At 41.8% G+C, this 24,755-nt stretch overlaps 2 protein-coding genes across 2 annotated transcripts in view; one reads left to right on the forward strand and one right to left on the reverse strand.

Annotated features, from left to right (window-relative positions):
- LOC142218930 (regulator of G-protein signaling 8-like) overlaps positions 1–24,755 on the forward strand; it is a 404,296-nt gene that overhangs the window by 367,489 nt on the left and 12,052 nt on the right. The window lies entirely within an intron of this gene.
- Positions 1–24,755, reverse strand: part of CACNA1E (calcium voltage-gated channel subunit alpha1 E) — a 456,683-nt gene that overhangs the window by 66,155 nt on the left and 365,773 nt on the right. The window contains exons 8-11 of the mRNA XM_075287936.1: positions 23,165–23,343; positions 12,611–12,714; positions 1,480–1,595; positions 146–199 (exon numbers count right to left, since the gene is read on the reverse strand). Coding sequence (XP_075144037.1) covers positions 146–199; positions 1,480–1,595; positions 12,611–12,714; positions 23,165–23,343 — 453 coding nt within the window. The remainder of the gene's footprint in view (positions 1–145; positions 200–1,479; positions 1,596–12,610; positions 12,715–23,164; positions 23,344–24,755) is intronic.

Genomic DNA, 24,755 nt, shown 5'->3' on the forward strand with positions numbered 1-24,755 from the left:
GAATATCATCATCCAATGACCAGACCATAAAAACATGTTTCCACACTGTACAGTTTTAGTGCTCCTAAGATATACTTTGTGAACAAGGTCTCAGAGAAATAAAGTCTATGAAGAGCTTGAAGGCCAGGAAAGTGAATGATCTTACCTTCTAGAGCAGAAGTCCCAGAATTTTTATTTTCTTCCGCTAACATAACTTCCTCTGAATAAAGATAAAAACACAGATAAATGTGACAAGTTCTAAGAAGACAACGCAGTTAAGAGTGAATATGTATACTAGGAACCCTGGTAGAGTTCCTCAGAAAAGTTAAAGAAGTTCTCCAGTGGTAGTCCCCACCTCATTGAAGATCACACCTCCGTCTACTAGTTAGTTCTTGCACTTCAGCCTCCTTTATGATTCTAATATGACTCCATCTTGAATTTTACTTTTCCCCAACTTTCTTACACTCTATGCTTTGCTATTAATCCAATGGGCAGCTAGAGCCAGCATCATTCTGCCTGCTGGGTGTATATTGTGATTATCCTCTCCTACATATGTGAAGAGACCGCATGTCAGGAAGGTTGCACTGTGATCTTCTTCATTATAACTATGTGAGAGGAGGCTGTATTATCATCAGGGTAAACTGTGATGGGAGACTCTGTCCCCACCATGAAAAATTTGTGTGCTACAGTCTGTAAAATTGCATAGTACAGGAAGTGACAAAGCCTGTTATAGGAGGCCAAGGGTTTAGCTATAGGGGGTGCAGTAGTAGCAGTCACTACCAGACCCTGTGAAAGCCCAGAGGGTCCCTCTGCTACCGAAAATATACCACTATTCTAGATACCACAAAGTGTGTAGGGGCCCCATCTCATATTTTGTATTGGGGCCCATGAGCTTCAAGTTACTCCTCTATGGGTGACATATGGATCTCCATAGACTGTAGTAGAAACACGTCACCAAAGTCTATGTAACACCATTTATAGGCGATGGCGTCAGTTATATGTGTAAAGATGGGACCAGTGAGAAAAAGAACAGGTGAGAGACTGACACTTGGAATGCCATAATGGAGAACATGGTGAACTTTAGTTTTGGGTGGAGTGTCCCTTTAAGCAATGTCAAAACCACCTTTTCCAATACTGTACCTGGAGTTTTCTTCTTCACTCAAAAACATTGGAGCACATATAAGAATTAAAGAAGACCTAGCATGGGGGCATACAATTAGCAGCTGCTTTTTTGTACATTTTCTAGTATTCAGTTAGTTGTATGATCTAGACGTAGTACAAATATATGGAAAATATATGAACCTTTATGTTCCTGGTGTCCTTAAACCTCCTCCTGTCCTACAGAGAACTGTCCGCAGTAATACGGTTAGTTGGCCATAAATCTCACCCATTGTACTTATAAATATAATTTTAATATAATGTAATGTTCTTAAATGAGACTTTAAAAGACTATTAGAACAGAAGACTGAGACACATGGGCTGTAGCAGTATTTCACTCACCAGCTTTATCTATCCAAGCCCGATACCCATTCAGTTCCCTCTCAATCTGCTGCTGCCTGCGCAACTTCATGAAAGCCCGTCGGTTCTCCACACGCTCTCTCTCTTTGGCAAATTCACTGTAATAAGATGAGAAAAAATTTATGTTTGGCTGTAAATGAACAAAATTTCATGAATGCGGCGGTAACTTGAAGCAATGAGAAGTTAGTGGTCAACAACAAAAGACGTTGGCTCCTCTGGAGTGTATGGCGAAGTGGTCAAAGCTTTGGTTGGCTTCATCCAGATCCCTGCATAGAGTTCCTACTGTCTACAACACTTGTGTTGGCAGTCAAGATGGTGGAGGGATGAAGTAAAGAGTAAAAGTGGCCAAATACTTGGCTCAGCTAAGTGTGTGTGTTCTCAATGGGAAGAGAGGAGTCATTTGCTGTTAGGAAGGTTATATTTCATAAAAACAATGTCTAGTCCTTCTAGTCCTTGACTGGTGGGACATCTCATGCACGTTAGGTGGTCAGCCAGTCCCATTGAAATCGATGGGTCCTACTAACATCCTCTAATGTATGTGGCCACCTTTATAGCCAATGTCCACAACTGAAAAGCAAGGGAACACAAAGAATCATCGGTCCTTCCAGTTCTGGGTTAAGGTATGGAAATCAAAAATTTTTACTATGGGGTAGGCGGATTTTTTTTATACATGTTCTTCATTGAAGTGGTTTTACAGGCCTTATGATTGTTGATCTATTTTTAGGATAGGCCATTGATTAAAGATTGGCGGGGATCTGGTATTCTGATAGTCTTGGCGAAATAGTATAATATATCATACAGTACAATAAACAATATGTCTACAAAGACAACACAGAGGCCCAAAATGTAGTAGAGGTTCTGGGTACTCCTGACAGTCCTCCTCACCTACATAAGAAACCAACCAAGGGATGAGCAAATGATGTGCATAGGGTCAACGGTGAGTTATTCCATGGGCCTCAGACCTTTTGAAATTTAGAAGGACAATCCCTTCCCTTATACACATCTAGTTATATGGTAAAATAGAATTGACAAGTTTCCTCCATATTGATAGAGAGGGATGGGAGCCATTTATCGTAAGGCGATAGTTTTTCTAGCCAATGTTCCATCTAGGATTCCAAGCAGACATACTGTATCTCGGGAGCGAACGGAACAGGTGTATCTAGTACTTCGGACAGGAGAACCACAACCTCTTTTCAAAAATCTTTTACAATAGGACATTCCCATATCATATGCCAGAAGTCAGACTAGATAGCAGAACATCTATAGCACCCAGGGTGTGGTAGGCACCTCATCTTATGTAGACGGCTAAATAACTTTGATGTAGTATATAAACCTGGATCAGAGGATGGGGAGACATATTGCCCTGATTCCAAAATGTCTAGATATGATTCAGTAAGACTGGGAATAAGGGGGCGCCATTTCCCCCAAACTGGCGCATCTAAATGAGATATCTTATCTTGTATCAGATGGTCATATAACCCTGAGATCAGACCTCATGGTCCTTGGGATCCAAGTAATGTGGGGCTTCAGTCAAAAAGTTGATGAATTTTATTGTATGGTTTACATCTGGCCAAACACTAGGTATCAAGAATTGTATAATGTAGTCAAATATAAGGTGAATAAAATCAAAATGTAGCTATTTTCATGTTATTTATATCCTATGATACAGGATGTGTCATAGTCCAGAGAACCCCTGGGGATTCTGTACTGCAAGAGCAGTGAGATTATGGAGCTATAGTATGATGGTTGACTTACTAAAAATGGTCTGGAAGGGTCCAGACGCCGTTCTTGAAAAATGTAATAACACAATATGTGTGTACTGGATATCTGGAGTTGTGGCATTGATCCAGGGGTTTATTCCGAGGGAGAATTTCTCCACTTTGGTGGGGTTATTGGCATTTGCCTCATAGGGGTTTCTGCCGTCTTCTGGATCAACAGGTAGGATTAGAGGTTGACTCAATGTACCTGTATTTTTTCATCATCCTTATCAGCTACGTAACATCATATCGTGCCATCATAAATTTCCCAATCTTTTGCCTGGAGAATTTTTTCCTCTAATTTTAATATCTAGCAGATCCAGCATATACAGTCCTATGAAAAAGTTTGGGCACCCCTATTAATCTTAATCATTTTTAGTTCTAAATATTTTGGTATTTGCAACAGCCATTTCAGTTTGATATATCTAATAACTGATGGACACAGTAATATTTCAGGATTGAAATGAGGTTTATTGTACTAACAGAAAATGTGCAATATGCATTAAACCAAAATTTGACCGGTGCAAAAGTATGGGCACCTCAACAGAAAAGTGACATTAATATTTAGTAGATCCTCCTTTTGCAAAGATAACAGCCTCTAGTCGCTTCCTGTAGCTTTTAATCAGTTCCTGGATCCTGGATGAAGGTATTTTGGACAAACAATTCAAGTTCAGTTAAGTTAGATGGTCGCCGAGCATGGACAGCCCGCTTCAAATCATCCCACAGATGTTCAATGATATTCAGGTCTGGGGACTGGGATGGCCATTCCAGAACATTGTAATTGTTCCTCTGCATGAATGCCTGAGGATTTGGAGCGGTGTTTTGGATCATTGTCTTGCTGAAATATCCATCCCCGGCGTAACTTCAACTTCGTCACTGATTCTTGAACATTATTCTCAAGAATCTGCTGATACTGAGTGGAATCCATGCGACCCTCAACTTTAACAAGATTCCCGATGCCGGCATTGGCCACACAGCCCCAAAGCATGATGGAACCTCCACCAAATTTTACAGTGGGTAGCATGTGTTTTTCTTGGAATGCTGTTTCTTTTTGGACGCCATGCATAACGCCTTTTTTTTATAACCAAACAACTCAATTTTTGTTTCCAAAATGAAGCTGCCTTGTCCAAATGTGCTTTTTCATACCTCAGGCAACTCTATTTGTGGCGTACGTGCAGAAACGGCTTCTTTCTCATCACTCTCCCTGACAGCTTCTATTTGTGCAAAGTGCGCTGTATAGTTGACCGATGCACAGTGACACCATCTGCAGCAAGATGATGCTGCAGCTCTTTGGAGGTGGTCTGTGGATTGTCCTTGACTGTTCTCACCATTCTTCTTCTCTGCCTTTCTGATATTTTTCTTGGCCTGCCACTTCTGGGCTTAACAAGAACTGTCCCTGTGGTCTTCCATTTCCTTACTATGTTCCTCACAGTGGAAACTGACAGGTTAAATCTCTGAGACAACTTTTTGTATCCTTCCGCTGAACAACTATGTTGAACAATCTTTGTTTTCAGATCATTTGAGAGTTGTTTTGAGTAGCCCATGATGCCACTCTTCAGAGGAGATTCAAATAGGAGAACAACTTGCAATTGGCCACCTTAAATACCTTTTCTTATGATTGGATACATCTGGTTATGAAGGTCAAAGCTCACTGAGGTTACAAAACCAATTTTGTGCTTCAGTAAGTCAGTAAAAAGTAGTTAGGGGAATTCAAATCAATAAAATGATAAGGGTGCCCATACTTTTGCACCGGTCAAATTTTGGTTTAATGCATATTGTGCATTTTCTGTTAGTACAATAAACCTCATTTCAATCCTGAAATATTACTGTGTCCATCAGTTATTAGATATATCAAACTGAAATGGCTGTTGCAAACACCAAAATATTTAGAACAAAAAATGATTAAGATTAATAGGGGTGCCCAAACTTTTTCATAGGACTGTATACAGAAGACACTGGCTTGCATTTACTAATAGATAGTATAACTTTACGTTAGGTCCACATTAGTGCTCAGGTTTCCGTCCTCTGGGTCCACATGAGAACCCGAAAGATGGAGACCCTGTCCACTTAAAAAGCAGTTACATGCAGAAACCCACAGACCCCATAGACCACAATGGGGTCCGCCAGGATTCCACTGGTTTTATACTGAAATCATTGGACAGAAAGGATTTTCCAACCAATTTTAAGCAGATTCTGTGGCAGAGTCTTCTATACACAAGTGTGAATCCAACCTGTGACAGCCAGTCTGAAAATACACCAAATTTATCACAGTGACTGATGCGGGGTGATATATATGATCTATCTTTAGACTGCCTGGGTACATTTATACCACCTTTTAGTCAGATTAGATTGAGCCAGAATTTTAAAGCACAATTTTGGCACTTCGTGAAATATGTAAGCCTTGTTCCCTGTATATGCGAACATTAGGGTTGAGCGATCGGGAATGGAAAAGATCAGATTCCGATCTTTTTTGGCGGGATTGAGGTCTCACGTTAGTTCCTACAATGCTTGGCTACTGGCCAAACATTGTGGGAAAAGCAAACAATGTTGTTAGCTTTTCCCACAATGATTGGCCAATAGCCAAGCATTGTAGGAACTAACGTGAGACCTCGATCCCGCCAAAAAAGATCAGGATCAGAATCCGATCTTTTCCAATCCCGATCGCTCAACCCTAGCGAACATACTTGTCAAAAAACTTAGCCCAAATTAGATGCCACAAGATTCACCAAAATACACCACATTGTGCCAAAATAACCCTCCAAAGATGTGCCATGTTTATACCATTGTTTAGTTCCAATCCATCTGTAACTAGTCTATCCAGGTACTGACGGTGATATCGGCAAGTAGAAAAGCATAAACTCATAGATTTCTGCATTTTGAGTAGCAAAAATGATATTGTGTCTCCTGACAGACCATAATTTTATTATTCTTGGATCTATATTTAAAAAAAGTGCATGAATCCCACTGCAGTAAGGGGATGTCTGATGTCAGTATAATAAATCCATATTCATATCACTGTCATAGAGGAATGCTGCAGTGCAAATCTCTTTGCATCATAAATAAATCTGCATTCACACAAAGCTTTTTAATGCATGACTAGCCGGTAAGCCAGAAGCAGAGGTTCATGCTGGAATATTCTGAATATAAGAAAATATTACGATATTATACTGTATTCCCAATGGGCACTGCAGATATTCACGGGTGCGAACCAATGTCTAGTTAGTACTAACCCACCAGACCCAAGTCCTCATCCCCCCACCCAAAAGTAACATTGCAGCACAAACAATAAGCTGTTTACACATTCTGGAACTTTTGCTGCTGCCATGGAAACCAAGTGAAATGCATAAAACTAGGATAAGCGTACTCTAGATACACGGGCTCTGCTCCGTATAGCGCAAGGCACATGTACATTACTACATACAGAAGCTGCATCAGGATAGTAGTATACAGCAATACAACCAATATATCCAGGAAAATAACAACCCCCAACCTGTTCGCAATCTAAGCTCCAAATATAGATTTTTGGAGTGTTGTAGGAAACCCAGTCTAAGACAGGGAGAACATGCGAGAACTATACCGCCCAGATTTACTGCCACACGTAGGATCATTTAGGCCAGTTTACTGAGCCCTCCAAATTGTATCTGCGATCATACCCCTAAGAGCCCCAAGATTTGCCACATTGGCTAAGCAAGTGACTGCAAGACAGTTGTCATGTGTTTAGTAGAGATGGGCGAGAACTTCTTTGTCAAGAGCGGGGATCGACCCAAGTATTCCAGATTGTTTTGTGGTCTTTTGACGAAACCAAATAATTGAGGCTTAATCTTGGACAAACTAAAACGGCCACCTTTACAGGTAGAGTAAATTATTATATTCTGGGTTTTAGAGCCCAGGGTATAATAGGTGGGCATTCTCGCCAGGGGTGAACCTAGCCTTTTTGCCGTCTGAGGTGGACGACAGAAAGTCGCCCGCCCATCCCAACTGCCCCCCCACCCGCCGTTCCCCCCCCCAATCCCTGCCCCCCACGGGAAAAAGGCTAGGTTCACCCCTGACTACTTAGCATGTAGTCCAAAAATTATTTACATTTTTGGATCCCAAGCTGTGTAGTGATTAACCCCCTCCCACCGGTGTCCGCTTACCTGCAGCTCCCTGTTCTTCTTGGTCCGGTCCTCTGTCCGGTCTTCAGAGCGCCCCCCCCCCCCCGCGCTTAGGACGCGTCGGGTGTGGGCCTGATTACGTGGCCACATCACCCCGCGTGTGGGGAGGAGGGGGCGGAGCGGAGGGGGCAGCGTTAGCAGGCAGAGAGCAGGCAGGGAGAGGACCTGCTCTCTGCTAAGCGTGAGGGGCGGCCGCTGGAGCAGCATCCACAGGGCCTCCCCAATCCACCGCTTGCTTCCCGTGCTGGGCTGCCGAGACGGTGACGCTAAGCCAGTCAAGGACAGCCTCATGGGAGGTGCGGCGCTGATCCTCAAGGTATGAGGTGCTCTCCTGGTGAGGTTATGCACCGGGGTTACCACTGAGGCCTGTGATTGGGCCACTGTAGTCGCTTAGGCACGCTGAGCATCATGATGTCATGACCTGTGAGTAGGCCTCAATGGTGACCCCGAGGCATGGCGTCAACAAGGAGACCAAGAGATAGAGCTGGATGCTATAAGGAGGTCCAAAGCTGTGAGGGAAGGTGAGTGTATATGGTCTTTATGTTTTCGCTGGGCCTTCACTTATTATACCCAGGGGTTTGAAGAGACCTAAAAATATAATAATTTCACTTTGGTTCTATCCGAACTTGTTTGACCTAAAACAAATCAGGGATCCAAACCCCCAAACAAAAAAACTACACAAATCTTGGGAGTTTCGCCTATCTCTGTATTACGATGGTGCAGCTGGTGCAGCCAATCTCAGTAGTATCATGGATGAGGCCAGTGAGTGGCCATCTAAGTATGTGACCAGCTACTCAGGAGGTAAACGGAGAGGATGGGGGTTAGAGAGGAAGTAACCTACTGCTATCCATCTAATGTGAAGTGATGTACCGTATATACCCGAGTATAAGCCGACCCCCCTAATTTTACCACAAAAAAATTGGGAAAACTTATTGACTCAAGTATAAGCCTAAGGGGGAAATGCAGCAGCTACTGGAAAATTTCAAAAATTAAAATAGTTTTTGGGTGCAGTAGTTGCTGGGTGCTAGGAAAGGGGAGGGGGTGTTCTGGTTGTCTGTCTGCCCCTTCCCTGAGCTTGAGGACTGTTCCCCCCCCCCACGTGGAATTCAGCCTGGCTGAATATAGGGTATCTGCAGTGCTCCTATTAACCCCTTCCTGATGGAAGAGGAGCACTGCAGATACTCTATATTCAGTAGACCGGGCACTGTCAGACACAGAGATATCTAATATGTTTGTATCTCACAGTCATTTTCTACTTTTGTATGTACTCTAGGGAAAGGAGGGATTTAGAACTTTTATTTAGTTTATTTTTGTATTAGATTTTTTAAAGCTACTTTTTTTTCCACTATTTTATGGGAGATTCCATACATTACTATTGCGGTTGGTCATACATAGACCCCCCCCCCCAAAAAAAAATTTTTTTTTTGCATGACTCGAGTATAAGCTGAGGGGGGCTTTTTCAGCACAAAAACTTTGCTTAAAAATTTGGCTTCTACTCGAGTATATACGGTAACTTTCTTCCAAAGGCAGATTTCAAAAGTAAGATTGGATTTCAACATGCCCAATCCTTTGCCCAGGGAACATAGTCTAGGCTTATTGTTTATGACACCACCGCAAATGACAGTAATGGTGGCTGGATGTAAATGGCAGGACACGTGATGAGTGCCATGACACCAAATTTCCTTCTGATAAGTGCCTGAAAATAGTTCAGGTAGAAACAAATCTGTCTCTTTCTCCTGGTGGTCTGTGCAAGCCTGGAGCCTATTCGCTATGGCAGAACAGCCTAGATTTCAAACAATTTTTTGAAATGCTCATCCTACTTCTCTCAATCCAATATTGAACATCCCTCTTAAAGTCTGCCAAAATTTCTCGTACAAAATATCTTCCAGTGCATCATAGAGACATTCCTAGCAGTCAACGATCTCTCATCATTAGATACACTACCCAAAAGTAGCCTCTAAAAAAATTTTTTTATAGGGCCACAGGAGGAACATTTTCACGCCCCCTTGTGGCAACCCAGTGTCCAATCAGACCCACCAGTAATAGGTATATATCTGTTTGGGATATAACAAATCGGGTTTTACAGCGATCCGACGTTTCTATCCAGGCGCACTATATTTTTTGTCAATGAGTATAGACAGATACATTCACTTACTGATGTTACTCTCCTATTTTATTTCCCAGTAATGTACCGCACATCGGTTTGTGTTATCATTTGCTATATCGTTGGGGCGGTGCGAGAATATAAGAGCATCGTGTAATGATCACTTCTGTATGGATTTTGCCCTGCAGGACGATTGTTAAATTTCCACACTCGATGGGAATTGAAGCATTTTTCCAGCGGTGTCCATGACAACTGTTTTCAAATATTGGAAGCAATGCATGCTGGGAATTCCTAATCTCTAAGGCCCGACAAAGGATGCACATGCTGTATAGAAATATCTAGGGGACGGCTATGATACCGATTGGAAACAGTTTTTTGTATCCTTTTGTGCATATTAATGGAATGAGTGGGCTCTTCGAAGCCGGCTCGGTATTGGGGGCAACCAATCCTTTCACGAGCCCTATAACAATGAGGAGCCGCAGGACACTCGCTAAAAAACAGGGATCACTATAAACGTTCATTGATTTCTCAAGACTCACCCACGATTAGCTTGTCTGAGGGGGGAGCCAATTGTCGGAGAAGCTCATACGTAGACTAGAGATCTTGCAATTTTGGAACGTATTTGTCAATTATCATCCCAATATCAGAATTTGCCTCTAGCTCTCCCTAGCCTGCTGCTATAGAGAAACAGACCCAGCGAGCTCCAGACACACACAGTGATAAGGGGCTAACACACGCATAAACCTTCTCCGCAACCTACACACACACAATGAACTGTCTAGGCTCGCAACTCAACGCTACAGGATCTCCAGCAATACGAATCTATCCCACCAGAAGTAATGTATTTGGTTTATTCTTTTTTTGCGCTTGAATGCTGAGATTAATATATATGTATTTACGAGTGCGAACCTTTTCTTACCTCAAATTATGGACTCCTATTATTTCAGAATACCGGGCTATTATGTAACTCTGAAAATCCAAGGTAAGACTGCGAATTTTCACCACGCAGGGATCGCTATCCGTGCTGGGTTTTTATAATGCAAAGTAGCCAGGTCATTTAGTGATGCAAACATAGCGTATAATGATATGTGCTCAGGACTGAGTGGGGTTCTAAAGAATGACAGCCGTAAATTTGGTATCAAATAAGCAACGGAATTTCATTCGGTATAATTTTAACAAGGTCAATAGATATAGTCTTTGCCTTTGCTTGGTTGTTGGATATCTTATTCCCAGAAGGGGATCAGAGTGTTGGGGTATCCTTATACGGAGGAATTTGTCGCTGAATTTCAAAATCTGCTCCAAATTCCACCTGAAAACTCTCATTGAAGTCAATGGAAGGCAGAAAATACAACCAGGCAGGTGTGGAATTTGATGCAGATTTTGAAGTGGAATTTGATGGGGAATTGGGACAAGAGGAAAAATCATTGTCAAATTTCTGAAGCTCAGTTTTTTAGCTCAGAAAAATTTCTGAAGCTGAATTTTCAGAGATTTTCATTGCTGAAAAATTTGCTGAGATAAGACTGCCGCATCTTCCTCCATGTAAAGCAGTCCTGTACACAGTAATATTACACCGGGCTGCTTTACACGGAGGGAGAGGCTGCACTTCTATGGTAATTTACATAGGACTGCTGTCTCTTCCTTCCATTAAAGCATTCCCATGTGCAGCAGTTAGCTTAAAGGGGGTTTCCAGGAAGAAAATATTTTTTAGATAGATAGATTTAATAGAAAGATGCTATGAATGGGTTAATATGTACACCTATATACCTTTAGCAGAGTTTGGGGTGATTTCTGGATGTCTCTGGTTGCTGCTGCATCTGCCTTTGTTTACTTGGTGTTAGCTTCCTGCTGTGCATCTTCCTGTGTAGCTTCTACACTAGTTCCCTCTCACTCCAGGCCTCCTCTCTCACTTATACAAAACCCTCCCTGTCTCACTAGCCTAGACCCTCCCATGCTCCCTATCTCCCTAATCCTAGCTCCTCATTGTCTCATTAAGCCTAGCGACCCCGCCCATTACTAGCCCCTCCCACCCTCCCCCATCTCCCTAGCTAACCTATAATGCCCATTACTAGAAGACAGGAAGGGGGAGGAGCTGTCTGGACAAAGGAATGCTTAGTAAATATTGATGGGGATAGGGGAGGGGGAAGAGTAATGGTGATGTTCCATTTCTGAAGGGGTTAAACGGAATGTCACCGGATTATCAGAAAGTGTCCCTTGAGTGGTCACGTGACTGCTCCAGTGATATGGGAAAATATAGATTTTCTTTAATTGAAGTAAATTAGAAGTTAGGTGGAGGGAGGGAGTTTAGTTTAGGGGTTAATCCTGAGTTCATCCTGGACAGCCCCTTTAAGTTGTCGCTTACACAATATTGAAAGCAGTCATTTTGTCATGGCCATTGGGCATGCGCAGTCGGCTTTCCCTAGGCCCGAGGCCTAGGAGTTAGAAGACACTGCTGGAAGAAGACGTGGTGAAGACCTCGTTCCTGAAGAAGATGGAGGCGGCGCTGGAGAGTTCTCTGGCAGCATTGGGGACACCTCCAGTGCTGTTTGAGCACTGAGAACGGCCCCCAGTGCCGCAAGAGAACTCATTTACATACCGACAAGAGCTGGGATTCCTATGGAACGGTAGCATGGAGAAGACAACGAAAGGTATGAGAAGAATAGCCTTTCTTAAGGCTAATCTGATGTGTTAGTTAGAAAAAAAAGGGGTTGAATGATAGGACTCCTTTAATCTAACTGCTGTCTCTCCCTCCATGTAAAGTAGCTGGCCCGGCCCTGGTTCTGTTTCTTCTTGTGGAGATCACCATGTAGGCACAAGATAACGTAAAGGCCATGCAACTCCCCTGAGAAGTTTGGGAAAAGGTATGTAACATACTATAAATGCTTGGAAAAAGAAATATGTGCCTTCAGCCATACCTAGCAAAACGTAGCCTATAAATCAATGTTTGGCCCTTAAAAAGTTCTTGCAACATCATGGGATATTAACCAAACCAGAAAAATGTCTTCCAAAAGGAAAAGTCCCCCATGCACCGACTAAACCTTATAGACATCTACGTAGAATAATTTTTACTGTCGAATAATTTAAAAATTGTTTCGACTTACCCAGACAGAACACCAAGGACTAGATTGAGGACAAAGAAAGACCCAATAATAATTAGAGGAATAAAGTACAGCCAGTTCCAGGTGGGTCCTAAGGCATCATTGGTCTAAAAGTGAGAGTAAAAGAAAGGGAGTCAGTGAATGTAGACATCTTATCAAAGATCAAGACAACTTGAAATATTGGTTAAATGTTCTCCGAAAATATCTAAAAAAAATGAGTAAATTAACAAGAGTGCCACTGGGGCTACATACTGCAATGTCTCATGTATAACCTGACCTAAAATACTTGGAGTAGACCTCTGTATGAAAAAGGAAACCTCAATAACGTGTTGTTCATATGGCCAACACTGGCAGAAATCCATTGTAATTTCTGGCAACATTGGCCATAACAGAATCTACCATCCAAATGACTTGACCTGAGCCCATGATATTACTCATTACAAAGCCATTTGCCAAGAATCTAATGCTGCACATGTGATAAAGCAGTAGTAATAATAAAAATAATAATATGTATCTGTGTAATTGAATATTTAGGCACAGTACACATTTTGTTTCAGAGTCTTTTCTTATTCGATCTGTTTGGAACCTTCTCTGCAGATTCTGTTCTATTTTCGAGAAGAAATACCGCAGCATGCATCTATTTTCCCATAATGGGATACATATTGTGATGGGGTCCATCGAATTCCATTCATGTCCATCATGTGGCAAATCTATGACAGACTGAATTCTGTTTTTATGCTCCAATAGTTAAGTACAAAAATCGGAATTCCTGAAGCAGGTTTGCAATCAGAAAAATCGGAAAATTAGCACGTCAAAAATCGCAATAACACTACAAGTCCTCAACTAAACACATTCATCACAGGACTAAAAAAAACAGTGCCCCGTTCCATTGCCCGAGGAGTTGTAAAGCTAATGTTTGGTATTTTCCCCTAGAGCCATTACCTATTACAATTCCAAATGGTACTGTATAGACGTTGTAGACATAGTTTTGCTGTGCTTAAATGGTTGTTAGTTTTTCAGACAACTAAGTCTTATTTAATGGAGTATGTGATTCTGAACCAAAATCTTATGCACATTATTAAAAGTTATTCTGTTTTCTATGTGAAAAAAAACCCCTCTAAAGTTCCTGCCACTTGGTGTTTCCCTCTATTCTAAATTGCTGTTCACTCCCTGTTACTAGGGCAAGTCTGTCTTTAGTAACCGACAAGCTCAAGACAGAACACAAGTGAAGTGGCCTCTGAATATTTATATGCAGCTTTGCTACCCTGTGCCTGTACACTGCTCAGAGAGGAGTCTGCAGCTCACCCCAGCTCATTGTGGGTATATTGAGAGTCTATCTACTTCTGACTAGTTCCCTTATTACTGAAGGTAAGTTAGCCACAGACAGCAGATAGTGCCCAGATTTCTCTTTCTGTAACAGCAATGTTTGTAGCTGCATAATAACCTGTATTTGCAGTCTTGTTCTTGTATATATTATGGTCACCTGGGCTTTATTTTTAGCTATTTGTTTGCAATTTACATTGACTTCTTGCAGAATTACATGTAAAGAAGCCAGTAGTAGTAATAATGAATGGGGTAGGGGATAAGACTGATCTTTATTGTACATACCCCCTGCCTCAGAGAGATGCAAAATGTGCTTCAGCCATAATGGGGCTATTAGCTATGTGTGAAGGCCTATACAGTCATAGAGCAGACCCTGCACATAGCTCAACTTTGGATGGAAACTCAAGTTTCAAGTTTTTGATTTGTAGTTACATTTGGATTATTTTGGCACCTCTAATTATGAGTAATATGATTATAATAAAAATCTACCAGAATTATTCAATTATGACAGATGTCAATAACAAAAATTAGTCCTGAATAAAGCCCAGAAATAGCCTGACACACTGACAAAGCACACATTATACTGAGTACTATTCTAAGCAGTGTTTGCGATCATCAACAGAAAGTTCACATCAACTATTAAAGATGAAAAAATATGGGCCAAGTCATTGCAGCCCAACAATATGAATGCAGTGAGATGATCACATCGACTGGGCACGATGCCCTCACACTCCTCCTCTTCTCCTCGAAGTGCTGACACAGAACGCACAGCCTCCTAATGATGAGCAGCATGGGAGCGCAGCTGCTCGCGGCTTAGCTGACACTCATGAGCCTTTGCCAACACACATTCAGAGGCCAATTACATTAATTAACATGGGGAGGAAAAGGGGAGTGGAGATCTGGGTGGGTTTGGAGATAATGTGCAATGAATGAGGACATCCAGGAAAAAAAGTCTGTTCTATGACTCAGGTTCATGCTGGGTGATATGGCACTGGCAGAAGAGACTCAACACTTATCAACTTTTGGTGAGATTAGTCAATAAGACCAAGAGATGGGGAAGATTTCTAAAGATCCTCTAAATGGAAGCTCCAGTTCTGAGAGTGTTGACATGTAATAGTAGTGTCCAGTCAGTGGCCTGAGATGCATACAATATTAGGAAAAATTGTGTACTTTGTGGCTCTTTGGCATCTATAGCATACAGTGGCCTCACTTTGCGTTTGTATTCTGTTTGGGGGAGTCCACACAGGGACCCCCTGAACGGAATACTGAATGCATTTACAAGTGGTGTGCAGGGAAAGCACATGGATCACAATAGACTATAATGGGGTCCATGTGCTTGCCACCAGATCTCCGCAGGGAACATGCGAACAGGAAAGTAGTTCACAATCTACTTTCCTGTCCACATGAGTCGTGCGGGCAGTGTGGACCCCATTATATTCTATGGGGATCCATGTGCTTTCCCTGCACACCGCTTGCAAATGGGTTCGGTATTCCCTTCGGGGGGTCCCCATGTGGATTTCCTGAATGGATTACCAAACACAGATGCGAACGAAGGGTTAGAATGACAATTATTACAACTAGACTATAGTGTAAATTTGCACAGTGTGGTACATCTTTGGCGCATCTTGCACCATGGAGCATCTAGTTTGTTTCAACTTGTTAGACATTTGGGTTGCAGAATGTGCCATGATGCACTGGCCAAAATTTAGTATCCCATCTACGCCACTTTTTTTTTTTTTTTAAATGTAGATTGTGAGCCCCACACAGAGCTCACAATGTACATTTTTCCCTATCAGTATGTCTTTGGAATATGGGATGGAAATCCATGCAAACACGGGGAGAACATACAAACTCCTTGCAGATGGTTTTTTGCCCTTGGTGGGATTTGAACACCAGGACTCCAGTGCTGCAAGGCTGCAGTGCTAACCACTGAGCCTCCATGTGGCCCCTATCTACGCCACTTTTGTACACGATTTTTTGGTCCATATTTGGCACCCTTCTTCCATCAAATGTGCACCACATCCCACATCTGCGCCTCACTTGTGGGCAGGGCTATTTGGGTATGTATGAGGATGGCTCGGACAAAAATATTCATTATCCAAACACCAAAAAAATATATGCACGCATAGATCACCCCTACAATATGGGACGGGTACCAGTGGAAAGACAAAAGTGTAATAAATTTAGACTAGTCTATAGATACACCAGACATATTAACCAGCATCAGTCATCGTGATAAATCTGATGTATTTTGTACTATTTTTGTAACTATTAGTAAATCTGGACCTATGGGTTCAGTTTTGTCATCAGTTTCCTTCCGCTATTTCTATGTAATACTACAATATGCTACAAAAGAAAACTCAGCAATGCTGTTTAATAACTTGCGTAACTTGTGTTGATCTATCAGTAGTGTTGAGTGATCGTGTTCGGAAAAGATCGGATTCTGATTGGTGATCGAGAAAATTTCACAATCGCGATCGGAATTCCGAACACGATCTTTTTATGTGGGATCGAGATCGGTGATCTTTTCCCACAATGCTTTGCTTAGCCTTCACACTGAGTATACGCTGTATACTCAGTGTGAAGTCTCCGCTGCAGTTCCATAGGAATGAATGGAAGCAGCCGGCACAGAGCCTTAACCTCCTGCGCGCCGGCTGCCTCCATTCATTCGAATGGGAGGCTAAACTAAACATCTCTAGCAGCTACTTACCTCTAGAGATGGCTGCTCCGGTGCCCTCCTTCTTCTTGCCTCGCTGCCCCGCCTCCCAGGTTAGTGTTTCATGCGCTAGGTAGGTGGGGCTTGTGGCTTAGGAGAGTGTGGGCGAGTACAGGGCGGGGAGACGTGACGTCTCCCCTCCCAGTGCCCGCCCACACTCTCCTAACCCGCCCACACTCTCCTAACCTGGCAGGAAGGGGGCAGCGAAGGGAGAAGAGCAGCATGGAGCAGCAGTGAGGTGAAGAAGGAGGGCACCGGACCAGCCATCTCTGGAGGTAAGTGGACACCAGGGGGGACTAAGTAGCCAGAGGATTAAAAAAAAAAATCCTCTGGCTACTTAGTGATTCACTACACAGCGTGAATTATAACAATTGTTAGATTCCATGCTGTATAGTGAATAGGATTGCTTTTAAAATCCAATCTCCGATTAATAAAAATATCCCATTGACTTGTATTGGGATCGGAATTGGGATCGAGATCGGGTTCGAATGAAAAATGATCAGAAATCGGATTTTAAAATCAATCCTGAAAAGTCAAGATCGGCTCACTTTTCTGTCCATTGCTTCTGTTTTTTATTCTATTTCTTCACTTTCTTAAAGTATTCAATTGTTTCTTTTACTTTCGATTATAGTATCAAAGTCTTCCCAGTGTGCATCAAGGATGGTCCTAAGATAATGTTGTCATCTGTGTAGGAGGTTCCATCAGGAGCCTAAAAATCTCAGTCCAGTACTTAATTCTGGAAAATGAGTACAACTACCATTAATGGGATCTACCAGGCTCTGTCATGAAACGGATCCATCTCCAGAATCCATTCTGATGTGAACACTTCATATGTGAAAATCTCAATTTGAAAGAGCTGCTAATATCTCCGGATGTAAAGAAGATAGTTACAATCTTTACCAGCTGCTCTAACATCCTAATAGTTTATATATTCTGTAGGGATTTTTAAATAGACGGTGGACATCCCCTTTAAGCCTCTGGTTTCAGCATACTACCATTTTTCGTCACCCACACTTTAACACATCAAGATTTTATCACTTTTATCACTAAGGCAAGTAAATCCTGTTTCTTATTACAGAAGCAAGCGGCTCTGCATTAGGGCTTCATGACGGGTCAAGGTAACCATAGAAATGCAGCTTCTCTATATGTACTTAATATACAGTATTAACCTATATGTTACTTAATGATTCATTCCTTTCTAGCTTCTGTGTTTTCAGACGCGATGTGCTGTGGGATACAATTTACTTTGGTATGACCAAGTGTTGAACAGCACAGCAAGAATCATGTAGAATATTTGTCTCCAGCCTGTGGCTATGAAACGTTTTCGAAACTAGAACTTTCAGCATGGAAACAAGTTGGAGATCACTAATGTAGAACTAAATCTGGCTTTAGGGTGTACCACCTTGGCTATTACAACCACATAGACTCTCCTATGGAAGGAGGCACTATGCTGTCTTCAGAGTTGCTCCATTTTTGTTACTGCATTGGAACAACACAAAATTTGTTGCAAAAGAGAACACATCAAAAATCGCTAAAAAAGAACAACTTGAGACATATTTAGTTGTATTTTGTGTTGGTTATACATCAAAGTGACAATGTAATAAGATGATGAGACTGTCATAAGACCTGATGCCCCTTACAATGTATTTCATAGCTTCTTCCAAGTACATAGTATAAGTCTTGCAGTCTAGCCGAATTGCTTAGGCAAAGTGAGAGTTTCTCAGAAAACCACTGGGAATTTTCTTAGTCAAGCATGTTTTTCCTTTTATAGCGTGTTGCAGCGTGAGGAGAATGTGAATAAGAAAGTCAACTGCCTAGATCGGGATAATAGAAGAATCCAAAATAAAAGTGAATGATGACAAATGGAACAGATATAAAACATAAAACATCCAATGGACGATAAATATCACTACAGAAGAGGAGAGTCGGCAGTGGCACAAGTGATCCGGCAAGTGATCCTCGTGATGCCCCAAAGAAACTCTTTTCAGACAATCAGTTTTAGACTAAAGCCCCTCGGGATGACCCGTAGCTATAAAGCGCTGCAGGAAAAACCGCGGTGGGAACACATCGCAGTTTTTCCCACAACGCTTTAAACAGAAAGTTTACAGAGTTTTCCTCCTTTCTGGACTTTCTGTTACAATTATATCTACGGGGGAGCTGCCAGCATTTCCATAGATATAATTGACATGCTGCGATTTCCAAAACTGTGACGGTTTTGGAAATTGCAAAGTGGGCATGCTATTCACAATCCCATCCACTTTGCAGTGACTGTAAAACACTGCGATCCTTCCAGCATTTCCGGCCTGTGGGGCCCCGGCCTTAAATGGTAAAGTACTAAATATCCATTGGTTTTGTTAGTTCTTTGTTTCCGTTAGCTATCATGGTAAGAATAGTGCAGTGTGTGATGGTATTCCTGCTGTTATTACTACAGTGTCGCAAAAGCAAATAGAGCATCTCTAGAAGACACAACTTCCCTATGAACATTATTAGAGATGAGTGAACACTAAAATGTCCGAGGTTTGAAATCCGATTCGAACAGCCGCACACTGTTCGACTGTTCGAACAGATTTCGAACCCCATTATAGTCTATGGGGGGAAATGCTCGTTTCAGGGGTACGCAAAATTCGATAAAATTATACTTACCAAGTCCATGAGTGACGGTCGGGCTGGATCCTCCGAGAAGTCTTCTCCCGGCGCAGCGCCCCTGCGGCGTCTTCTGGCTGGAATTCACTCTGCCTAGGCATCGGGGCCTAGGCAGAGCTGACTGCGCATGCGCGGTCGGCTCTGCCCGGCCCGACGCCTGAGCAGAGCCGACTGCGCATGCGAGGGCATGCCCACGCATGCGCAGTCGGCTCTGCCTAGGCCGGATGCCTAGGCAGAGTGAATTCCAGCTGGAAGACTCCACGGGGACGCTGCATGGAGAAGACTTCTAAAGGTAAGAGAAGAACCAGCGTTGATTGGCACAATGTATAGCTTTCTGCCAATCAACGCTGGTTCTGCATCAAACCTTAAACTTCGAACAGCTAGTAGTGTTCGATCGAGTACGAGTATTTCGAATACCGTAGTATTCGATCGAACACCTACTCGATCGAACACTACTCGCTCATCTCTAAACATTATTTTCATTTGTTTCTGTCCTATGTAATACCCCACTTGTCCTGTAGTGGCCACTCCAGAACAAACATGTAGCTTCAGTTTACAACTATCTTGCGATCATAAGCAGGTCCTCATTTATACAGTAGAAGAGTCTGTTTAGATAAAACAAACCCTAAAGCTGAAATAAATGCAATGTAACAAAGGGCAAATACAGTCCTGTTGCATGTAAATATAATGCAATATAATGACATATCATTACCACATCTGCCACAACAATGAAGGAACAAGCACAAGGAAACCGCACAACATAGCAAGTTCAATATTGTGCATTTCATTCTATTCGGTATTCATGCTAATTGCATTGAGCCCGGCCGGCAGCCATGGTTACAGGAGAGTACACCTGTCTAGATAAGTACAGCTGGGGCACAGTAGTCACTACAAGTGATGATATGATGACATGAACCTGCAGCCTCCTACACCAAGTAATTCATAATACTGATGAAGGAAATTACAGGGGAGGCAATTTCCTCTGTGTTTGGCTTCTAATCTGCAAAGATTACACAGATCACTCTGCGAAAACCTCTTATTGGTACTTAGGGCAGGGCTCAAACCAGTATTAATTCAATAACACACAATTTTATAATATAAAATAAATAATATCATACCATATCATATGCAGTTACAAAATACAGTGAGTGGACTCTATATAGATTACTAGTATAATGTGGTCTGATTGTTACCCAAGTCCCCATTATATACAAATCCAATAGAACTAAACTAATAATGCAAACAGTTGTATTGTATATGTCTTTGTTTAGTAAATGCCCACAATTAGAGATGAGCGAGTACTATTCGAAACTCCCGTTTCTAATAGCATGCACCCATAGGAATGAATGGAAGTGGATGGATGCGTCCATTCATTCCTATGGGAGCGTGATATTCGTAATGGGAGTTTCGAATAGTACTCGCTCATCTCTACCCACAATGCAAGGAGAAAAGTAAGTGAATCTATGTGTTACCGACTTCTCTAAGAGCTAGTTGGCTAAAGGTGTTTCAATTAAGTAGATGAGATTGGATGTATGGGATTTACTATTAAATAAAGGCATACTCAGCCTGGTTACTGGGAAATCTGTTCTTTCCATAAAAAGATTGATTGGTATAAACCATGTCAATTTTTGAAATGCACGTTCTTACAGAGATGGATGAAGCTGTTAATGGCTACAGAGGCATCGCTAAACCTGTGTATACAATACATAAATATTAGGTTAAACAAATGATCTACAATTAAAGGGGCTCTATCAGCAAAATCATGCTGATAGAGCCCCACATATGCGTGAATAGCCTTTAAAAAGGCTATTCAGGCACCGCTAAAGTTATATTAAACTACCCCCCAGTTTTAAAATAATACCCTAAAAAAGAATGTGATCTACTTATGCATCGTGCATGCTGGGGGGGCATTCAGGGTGCGCCGTCTTCTTCATTCACGCCTCCTCTTCCTCGGATGTCCTCTGGTCCAGTCCTCCTCCGGCGCTCGCGAACTGACATTGATAGAAACAAAAATGGCCTGGGCGCATGCGCAGTAGCCGTAGTAGAAGCCGCATGCTACTGCGCATGCGCCCAGGCCATTTTTTTCTATCAATGTCAGTTCGCGAGCACCGGAGGAGGACGGGACCAGAGGACATGGATGAAGAGGAGGCGTGGATGAAGAAGACGGCGCACCCTGAATGCCCCCCCAGCATGCACGATGCGTAAGTAGATCACATTCTTTTTTAGGGTATTATTTTAAAACTGGGGGGGTAGTTTAATATAACTTTAGCGGTGCCTGAATAATCTTTTTAAAGGCTATTCACGCATATGTGGGGCTCTATCAGCATGATTTTGCTGATAGAGCCCCTTTAAGGACTGTGCAACTCTTCCTATAAGTATGCAACATCACTCTAAGAACACAATCATGAAAGAGCTGAAAAAGAAACCACTATGGAATGTTGTGACTTGTCTCAGGTTTGCTCGAGACCCCCAGGATGTTCCACAATGCTTCTGGGAGAATGTTCTATGAACTGATAAAGCAAAACTGGAACGGTATAGAAGAAGTGCAATGGAGTGGCCAAGTCTGAGCTCTGGCCTTAACTCTATCGAGATGGTGTGGCATGACAAAAAGAGAGCTGTGCCGGGACAACACGGTGGCTTAGTGGTTAGCAGTGCAACCTTGCAGTGCTGTAGTCCTGGGTTCGAATCCTACCAAGGACAAGGAGTTTGTATGTTCTCCCTGTATTTGCCTGGATTTCCTCCCATGCTCCAATGACATACTGATAGGGGAAAACGTGCATGCACAAAAAAAAAGAGAGAGCTGTGCGTGCAAGGCATCCCAGAAATACTGATCTGCTAAGACCCTTCTGCAAAATGGAAAAATTTGTTATTTCTCCTGAAATATTCTGCAAATGTTATTTACAGCTACAGGAAACATTAGGTGGAGATGACTGCTTATAAAAGGGGCTCTACAGGTAATATTAAAATCAAGGATCCACGTACCTTTACACTACGACTGTTTATGCAATGTGCTTACTAAAATACATAAGTAACACATATAATTTGATCTATAATATCTTACAAATATCTATGGCCAATATGTAAAGAATAGTGTGCAGTACACCAGAGCCAACATTTATAAGAGCTGTATACTTCTTAGTAGTTTTGGCACGTTTCATGATATCCATGCACCAGACTAACATCTACGGCAGCTTGGAACAATCAGATCACATTTTATTAATATTCTAGGCAGAAATCTGGGTAATTTCTCTTCCTTTTATTTCAAAGTCTAATATCATGTAATATTATATAATATAATTTGTGGTCTCTGCATATCAAGGAAAAATAGGACAGACTGCGAGATGGGGAAACACATTTGTTCTCCTCTCTGCTCTATGTACAGTGTTTCTCTATCAACCACAGGGGCACATTATCTATGGGGTACAGCGTACGGGACATGGAATCCCTGATTCAAATAAAGTATAGGTAAAGCTTTGATAAATCATATTATTTAGATCTAATTTTACAGCCTGTGTATAAATCCTTAGGTAAGAAGGCACAATGCTAAAGGTTTCTTATTTTACGGCTGGTCATCTCACGCCAATCATCTCAGGAATACCCCAAGTCTAGAAGAAAGGTAAGTAACAACACATCTGGTTATAGGGCTCTTCCCACCACAATTATTTAGGATCAATGTTATAACAGGTCAATAGGATAAGTTATAAGACATTGACTATTGGGATTTGGAACCTGACTGGTGGGACGCTACCATTTCTTGTTTTTGTAGGTCCCATTCATTTTTAGTAGATAGACTCTACATACATAACACATTGGGTTGGAGAACTCCTTTTGTTACAGAATTACTACTATAAGAGACTGGTTAATCTAGTACTTACATTGTACAGCACTGTGGTCCAGCCCTCCATGGTTATACATTGGAAGACGGTCAGCACCGCAAATAAGATGTTGTCAAACTGAGTAATTCCATCGTTGGGGCCAATCCATTCTTTACACTCAAATCCGTCTGGACATCGAGGTACTCCACAGGGGTGAGGAGGATCCATCGCGTCCCATCCTACAGATTGTACAACAGTAAACAGTCATGTGCACTATCAGTATACAATCTATACATCACCTACAGTATACAGTCTATACATCACCTACAGTATACAGTCTATACATCACCTACAGTATACAGTCTATACATCACCTACAGTACACAGTCTATACATCACCTACAGTATACAGTCTATACATCACCTACAGTACACAGTCTATACATCACCTACAGTATACAATCTACACATCACCTACAGTATACAGTCTATACATCACCTACAGTACACAGTCTATACATCACCTACAGTATACAGTCTATACATCACCTACAGTATACAATCTATACATCACCTACAGTATACAGTCTATACATCACCTACAGTATACAGTCTATACATCACCTACAGTATACAGTCTATACATCGCCTACAGTATACAATCTATACATCACCTACAGTATACAATCTACACATCACCTACAGTATACAGTCTATACATCACCTACAATATACAATCTATACATCACCTACAGTATACAGTCTATACATCACCTACAGTATACAGTCTATACATCACCTACAGTATACAGTCTATACATCACCTACAGTATACAGTCTATACATCGCCTACAGTATACAATCTATACATCACCTACAGTATACAATCTACACATCACCTACAGTGTACAGTCTATACATCGCCTACAGTATACAGTCTATACATCACCAACAATATACAGTCTATACATCACCTACAGTATACAGTCTATACATCACCTACAGTATACAGTCTATACATCACTTACAGTACACAGTCTATACATCGCCTACAGTATACAGTCTATACATCGCCTACAGTATACAGTCTATACATCGCCTACAGTATACAGTCTATACATCACCTACAGTATACAGTCTATACATCACCTACAATATACAGTCTATACATCACCTACAGTATACAGTCTATACATCACCTACAGTATACAGTCTATACATCGCTTACAGTACACAGTCTATACATTGCCTACAGTATACAGTCTATACATCACCTACAGTATACAGTCTATACATCACTTACAGTATACAGTCTATACATCACTTACAGTATACAGTCTACACATCACCTACAGTATACAGTCTATACATCACCTACAGTATACAGTCTACACATCACCTAGAGTATACAGTCTACACATCACCTACAGTATACAGTCTATACATCACCTACAGTATACAGTCTATACATCACCTACAGTATACAGTCTATACATCACCTACAGTATACAGTCTATACATCACCTACAGCACTGATGGCACCTTTTAGAGACCGAGTGCCCAAACTGCAACCCAAAACCCACAAAATTTTCGCGGAGTGCCAACACGACAATATAGACTTAATACTATGCGGATCCACAATTGCGGACAG

The sequence above is a fragment of the Leptodactylus fuscus genome, chromosome 9, assembly GCF_031893055.1.
Source record: "Leptodactylus fuscus isolate aLepFus1 chromosome 9, aLepFus1.hap2, whole genome shotgun sequence".
NCBI lineage: Eukaryota > Metazoa > Chordata > Amphibia > Anura > Leptodactylidae > Leptodactylus > Leptodactylus fuscus.